Raw genomic sequence first — 7,861 nt, 5'->3', positions numbered from 1 at the left:
TCTGTCTGGTTTTGTTACTTGTTTCCAGAGGGCAGTGAATATCGGGGTGGCATTATTTCCAGATCTCATTGTAGAATTAGAAAGACTTAAACTCATGTTTAAAAGAAGTAACTTCTTGCAAAGTTTAGGGTTTTAATGTAACACATTGTAATTCTTAACTACTTCAACAACAGAACGACATTCCATATATGTTCTGCCTTACCATTCTGCCACTGATAATTACAAAAGGATAAAAATATAAATGAAGATTAAATTCCATCCCGGATAATTTCTCTGCTTAGAAAATAAGTTAAGTCAAAAGGTTTGTGTTGATCATTATTTTTCAGTTACAGCTAATAAAAACGTGACATGACAACATAACATTATTACATCACCAGACCAATGAAACATTTTATTACAGAAATAATAAAAATACCTGTAATTCTTGCTCAAAGGTTATTTTCAATATGTACATTTGGATTCGTTAAGACACTCTTCGGAGATCCATATTTTAATATAAGCTTAATGGGACCTAGGACACATTAAATTGGGTGAATCCTACATTGTTTTATCAGCAGTGTCAGAGGCGTGCACAGACATTTTGGGGGGCAGGTGCTCAGGAGGGGGAGGAGGGCACTTTTTAGCGCACGTGGAACACTTAATTATAAAAAAAAAAAATACACACGCATGTTGAATGAAATTTGACTTTTATTTGTAACATTCTCTAAACGTGAGTTTTCAATGGAAAAAAGTCACCCCACCAACAGAACAGACTAATCTTTCTTCTTCTTTCATCTGGCTCATCTCCCTGTTTTCCCTCATCCTGGTCTTTTTCTGTCTCTGTGTCTTCCCTGAACTCTTCCTCAACTCCTGTCCTGTTATATGTTGATGGTATAGAGCTTCCCTGCTGTGACTGGCTACAATATAATAATAATAACCATCATGACAATAATAATGATAATAATAATAATAATAGCTTTAACAAATATGCCACATTAGTTTAAATAATGGGCTATTAGGACAACATGACTTGAAGTCTTGTCACGTGGATATGACTTATAATAGCCTACAAAATAATAGCTATTTTAATACCTGCTGATTTTGTACAAACCACTTAAAAATAAAATGTGAACAGCTTTTAAGATTTTTCAATACGATTAACCCTCCTTTCTTGGCATTGTGCTGCAATTACTAAATCAATATACAATTAAGACAATAAAGAGACCAAAATGTGTTAATTTATGTTGCTTAACAAAACCTATACAACAGAAAACGTTAGTTTTAACACATAGATTTGCAATTGCAAACTCTACCGAAATTATTTGTAGCCCATGTGGTAGTCCTCACGTTATCTGTCATTGACTTGGTCTACAGTGTAAAACTTTATCTAGCCTAACTAGTTTATCAGGTGACCAGTCGGCAAAAATGCTTTTTTGGTGCTGCTGAATGAGACATTTTAATGCACAACAAAATGATTCTGCTTGATCTGTATATTACCTGGCTAATGGGGCACGGGAGAAGCAGCCTGTCAGCGACCGTTCCTGCTATCTGAAGACGCTTACTGAACTGCTATGATGCTGCGCATCTGGCTGCGCATCTGCGGGCGACCGCGGGAGTTCACGTGACAAAGGCAGGGAGATAGGCTGGTCGGGAGCGCGCAAGGAGGTGGCTTTTCGGGGCTTTGTTTCAGTCGTTTTTAATGGCTCAGGTTTTCAAAAGATCATTTCAAAACCGACCTCAGTAAAATCTTAATAATATTAATAATAATAAAAAAAAACAAGTGTGTCTCTAATAATAAAGTTTATACTAATAAAGATTTGTTAATATAAAATTGTTCCTTAGCATGCATGTCCTCTCATGTGCCATAATGTCATCACTAGTAAATCTTTCTTTAAACTTTGTTCTAATCTCTCCTCTTGCACATTATTTTCTTGCACTTCTTGCAGCTAAACGTTTTTTCTGTTTCCAGTTAACTATCATTCATCTCTCCAGAGCAAAGCTTATTCCCTGCTTAAAAATCTAAATGCTTCTTATACGTAAAAAATGTTTACGAGCCATTAGTGACAGATCATGGTCCAGACATTGCAGTAGCTCTGCTGGTTAACAAAAAGATGTAAAGAAGCTTAAAAAGAATATATTAAATAATGATATTTATAGAGAAAAATAAAATGTGGATAAATAAAACATAAAGAAGTAACAGGACAGATATGACTATATTCATGTATAACATTAGCAGGTGAGTTATTATAAAGTGTTGTGTAATAAACATCATTAAATATTAATTTATGGACAGGGTTGTGGGGGGTCACATGTTAACATCTTGCACAACTACAGTGAGGTATTATTGTACATATATTGTTATTCTGTAGTTATTGTTTAGCAATTAGTCTGAATATGGCAGAAAAAAAGCTTTTTAAAAACTGTGGCAGACTGTGACAGCCATTTATTAGCTTGACTGAATATGATGTCTGAAATGCATTTCTTCCGAGTCAAAATGAAAATTTTAGATATCTAAAATGTAACTCTTACTAGGACAAATGACGTCACTTTTCCCCATTTGTGTGTATTGGGCCGTTATTTTCAGATATCCGAAATGACATTACTCCTACATTCTGGATGTCTAAAAATTTATTTCAAATCACTGCAATCCAATTGCTATTGGTCATAATTTTTATTTATCAAGAATGAAGAAATCATTGCAGATAACTAATATTATTTCTGACATCTAAAATATATTTTAATTGTAGAAATGTCTTTACAGATATCTACAACTACATTTGTACCAGGAACAATTTAGTTGTTGATAGGAGTAATGTAATTTTGGATATTTGAAAGTAGTAGCCCAATACACATGAATGGGGAAAAGTGGCATTTGTCTTAAGAGTTACATTTAAGATATCTGAAATGTTCATTTAAGATAGGGAGAATACTATTAAAGATATCTGAAAAACAAAGAAATATATGTTCAAACATCCACTTAAAAAATATTTTTTGACATCTGAAATGTAGTTATTACTAGTACATATTTGATTCCAGACTTAAAATTTAATTTCTACTGCTAGAAATGTAATTAGTGATATCTAAAATACAATTCTGACTATGAGCATTGTAATTGTGACTAGTTAGAATGCTTTAGTGCTATCTATAATAGAAATGTAACTAGTCAGACTGTTTATTTTATGTTAAAACCGTCTCATTTCTTTTTTATATGTTAGTCAAAATATGTTTTTAAGTATCTAAAAATGCATTTTGGATAGGCATTATCAAAAATTAGATATCTGAAATTCCAATTTAACTCTTCCTATATCGATAGTTGATATCTGTAATTATATTTCTACTAGTAGAAATACATTTTAGACGTCAAGAATTGGATTTCTGGATATCTAGATTATATTAATTTTTGATTTCTGAAATAGTGATTATGACTAGCAGTAACTTTATTATGAAGATCTGAAATTAGAGTTCATCGTCATCAGAATTCAGTTTTAGATAGGAAGAATGTTCATTTTAGATATCTGGAAGTAAAAGCCCAATACACATGAATGGAAAACGTGACGTCATTTGTACTAGTAAGAATTACATTTAAGATATCTGAGATGTATAATTTAGATGGGAAGAATGTTATTTTAGATATTTGACATGTATATTTTGAATAGAAAGGAATGCATTTGAGAGATCTGAAATATAAATTCAGTTAAGCTAATAAATGTCACGAAAAAATTTGTAGAGATGTCTAGGTATTTGAAAGATCATTCGTACTAGTACTATTATATTTTTGGCATCCTGAAATTAAATTTTTGCCGGCAAAAATGTAATTTAGGATATCTATATGTACATTTCTGACAAGTAAGAAGAATCTTATTTTACAGATCAAAAAATGGACCAATAGAGAGGACAGCACTTCTAATAAATGTCAAAACAGCCTGCCATCAAAAAGCACACTGTAATTTCTGTCTGTGCAAAGTTTGACCTGGGGAGTTTGAGCTTTTTCTCTGACAGTACAGCACATACATGGAGTCCAAGGTGTATGTGTGTGTGCTGCCATATTCCATTTTCCTGAATTCTTCACTTCTTTTTTAAGGCACCCTTTCTGGGTCAACCCTGTCACTGTGTTCTAGTGCTTTTCTCAGCTTATGTGTCCTTATTTAGCTCAGACGGTGAGATGTTAGAGGCCTGAATGGAAAATTGTCCTGTTTTTCACTTTGCTCTGAGGTCTTTAGTCCTGCTTCTCATTGAGGAGAAATGTATCACAATGAAAGGTAAACAGTGGTTGATAGTGGTTCACAAAGGATGTCAAAATAAATGATCTCTTTATCTACTTTCACAGCTTGTCTGTCAATAACAACCACTAGAGGGAAGCATTTCGCTTTCACTGACTGCTTCACAACAAAAAATAAAACAAGCTTTTTTTCAACCAAAAATTAAGTTATTCTTATGTTTGAGTTCACTTTCACACATCACAAACCAAGCCAAAGGTTTTTAGCTTCAAAAAGGGAGTTGTTATGTCAACAAATAAAATGAGGAACATGTATAAATAATAGTATCAGTGGGGGACTTACTGTACTGTCAGAGACAAACAAAATAAAGTCACCAGAAGCCATATTTTCAGATCATGTCAGTAATTCCAAAAAATGCTCATCACAGGTGGCAGACTGCCCACAAAGCCCGAAAGGAGAACTCGATCGTAGGAGTTTTCTTTTTGTATAAGTTACATTCCTGCTGCCAATTCAACTTCAAATTGAAGTAGCAAAGGAAAATCAGAAGCCATATATAAAGAAGTTGAGATAAAAATGGTGTTATTAGGTGAAAACATTCCATGTTCCAAAAGTCAGATGCCCAGATTTCCAGAGCCTTGTTGGGCAGATGTGGTTTAAGGCAAACCTGGACCACATCTGGCTTTTGGGACATAGACTGTCGTTTCCCTGTCAGGTAAGGAACCAAAGCTGTTGTGTGAGGTTGAACAGGACCGATATCCATCAGGATTTTAAAATCAACCATTTTGTACCTACTGAGCAGGAAAACCCAGTATCGTTACTGAAGAAAGAGTAAAGAAAATATTTGAAAATATTTGGGGTGGAGTAGAGCTGGGGGAAATTACATTCTGGAAGGGCTATCAAGGTGGAATTCAGAGAATGACCAAGTTTTAATAAAGCACCCATATTCAATGAAATTGCACTGATATCAAGCACACTAGTCCAAAACTTGATCACTGATTTTTTTAATTGTAACATCAGACCCGAATTGTTATGTCTTCTAAATTTGGGTAGAGAGGGGCAGAGCTTTCAACCAATCAACACCTGAATTGGATCCAGCAGGACAAACGGCTACATGGTAAACCAAAGCAGGTGGCTGAGCTGGAAACCTGAGCAGAGGAAGATGTCTAAATGAATTTCATTTCACACCCCCAGGAGAATTTCTTTTATTTCCCAGTGGAGTTTGGGGATATGTAATCAGAATAGACCATGTTCATGATGGACACCAGTGGTATTGGAATCCATTAGGCTGGAGAATTAGGTCTTTAGGGCTCGGTCACCCTTGGCACTCCTGCAGCTGACAAACATTAATCTTGACTTTAAGGTCCGTCTGCATACACGAATAAGAAAGATTGAAAGTGTTAAGATAGCCAAAGCTAATTATTTATTATGGTAATGGATCTGTAACAGTGGGGACATTGTCAGACTGCATCATAAACACTGTGATGTGAGTTTTTCCAGTAAAAATCTAGTAGGCAGAAACTGAAAGTGAGTTGTTAATGGGTCTTTCAGCAGGATGATCCACAATGTGTGATAAAATCGAGGAGCAATATTTTTCCCAGAAACAACCACTTTTTTTCGCCAGTCTGATTTGAACGAAAATAACCCTACAGAAAACATTATTCTGGATGATCCAAAGAGAAGGGTCAAAAAGTTATGGATAAGGATCCATATTCCTGACTGCTCAGACCTCAACCAAGTACTCTCCTAAAGGCAACCGAGGATTTTTTTAATGTCTTTCTAAAAGGTCAAACTTAGTCTATTAAAAAAACATATAATTGTGTAATTCAGATTGAGCTATTGAGGTAACATAAACATTTTTTTAAAAGCTAAGCTTAACATCTTTTGAAGGTTGCAGATTATTATGAAATCAGTCTAACTGATCCTGGATATGTGCTGCCAATTGGGGCCGATTCCTGTTGCAGAAATAGCTTTTTTTATCCATCTACATGACAAAAATGACACAATAAGACATTTTTCACAGGTCTCCATTATACAGTAAAACAAACCTTTTTTAAGTTATCAAACAAAACATTAAATTTTTTTAGCAAATGGAGGGAGCAGTATTACATCTGCTTCACAAGATCGCAGAACATTTGTTGCTGAATCCATTAAATAATTGCATGTATTGACTGATGCCAATACAAGAAAAAATAATCGGACATCGGACTGTATCCATCTGTCTCTACTTAGCAGTCTTTCACATTTTTTTGCAAACTTTTTGTTTTAATTCAAAGTATTACTCAGTAAATTTCCCTTCTGCTATATATATATATATATTTTTTTTTTTTTTTTACTTTAACAGATGTTATTTCTCTTTAAAGTTAGCAGAATTTCATTTTTTTTTTACTTTCACTGTGAATTTACTTATTTCCATTATCTTTCATAACACATGTAGCAGTTGGTTCAATCATTATCCATCTGCATATACTATTATTCCTTTATAAGAAAAAGAAAAGCAATGTATTTGCTACAAAGACTGACAGCAATACACATTGTAATTTAATTGCACAATTCAAGACTGCATAAAAATGACATTAAACATGGCAAAAACATTGGTTTGTCATTTCTCAAACAGCATCATATAAATATACATTCAAAAAATTCCCACCCAACATTTCTCTGTACTTTCTCTTTTAAAATCTTTTTTTATCATATTTCACTCAATAAATATTTTATTTCAAGAAACTTTAATCAAATATTTTCATCTGATTAATATTAATATAAAACATGCATTTGTAATCCTTAGCTTTTGTAAACTATAAAGAAATACTGGCAACATGCAGGATCCAGTTTGGTTAAGGTAAATACAGAAACTGTGCAAAAGCTAACAAAAATATCTCATTGTTAAACAGCCAATTACTTTACACAGTATCCCACTCCTACCCTGCGATGTTGCTACAGCAGCCACTGTGGCCCCATTCTGCTCTGATTTGATCCTTTCCAAGAAATAATCCCCATGGCTCAGATATCTGCTCACAACTTCCAAATAAAAATCTCTCTGTCGTGGCTGACAAAATTCTGCTTTGTTTAGACTCATACTGTGAGTCTTCTGCACATGACGCATAAGCAAGCAGCTTCATCACATCTGCTACCTCATATAAAAACCTGGAGAGGGTTGTTTTACTGTTTGGCTTCAAAGCAGAATTTCACACAATGGAGATCCATGGATCGCATGGCCTCTGTCACGTGACACACTGACATGCTAAATAAATAAAAAAACATCCTGTCTGTAATCAACTTCCCAAAACCTGAACACATCCGTGCTGATAAGCTTTTGGAAACAAATTTCACTTGTGATTGACTCACACTTTAAACTGATCCGAAAACGCTTTAACCAGTATAAAATATAATCTCATAGATGTTGAGCTGTTTTTTGTTTTTGCTTTTTTTTTTCAATTTTGTGACACACACATTTTTATTCTGCATTGTTTTCTTATAACAAGAACATTTTTAGGATCTGTCGTGTTATTGTACAGTGAATACACTCTGGACCTCGGGCTGTCTCACTCTGGTGCTGGATTGATGGGCGGTACATTTCGCTGTTTGAAGTACTGCGTCACCTGCTGAGGAAGCTCAGCCAGGACCGATTTGGCAAGTGTCTCCTTCGGTGCCTAAGGGGAAGAAAA

General features: G+C 34.4%; 1 protein-coding gene across 1 annotated transcript in view; it reads right to left on the bottom strand.

Moving 5' to 3' along the window:
• Window positions 1-7,612: 7,612 nt before the first annotated feature.
• Window positions 7,613-7,861, bottom strand: part of cpne2 (copine II) — a 72,335-nt gene continuing 72,086 nt past the window's right edge. The window contains exon 16 of the mRNA XM_038291001.1: window positions 7,613-7,846. Within this exon, the coding sequence (XP_038146929.1) occupies window positions 7,739-7,846 (108 nt within the window). The 3' untranslated portion in view covers window positions 7,613-7,738. The remainder of the gene's footprint in view (window positions 7,847-7,861) is intronic.

This window comes from Cyprinodon tularosa, unplaced genomic scaffold (genome assembly GCF_016077235.1).
Source record: "Cyprinodon tularosa strain WSP-4 unplaced genomic scaffold, ASM1607723v1 ctg290, whole genome shotgun sequence".
NCBI classification, from domain to species: Eukaryota; Metazoa; Chordata; class Actinopteri; order Cyprinodontiformes; family Cyprinodontidae; genus Cyprinodon; species Cyprinodon tularosa.
Note: the sequence above shows the minus strand (reverse complement) of the source record. Positions and strands in the feature narration are given on the sequence as shown.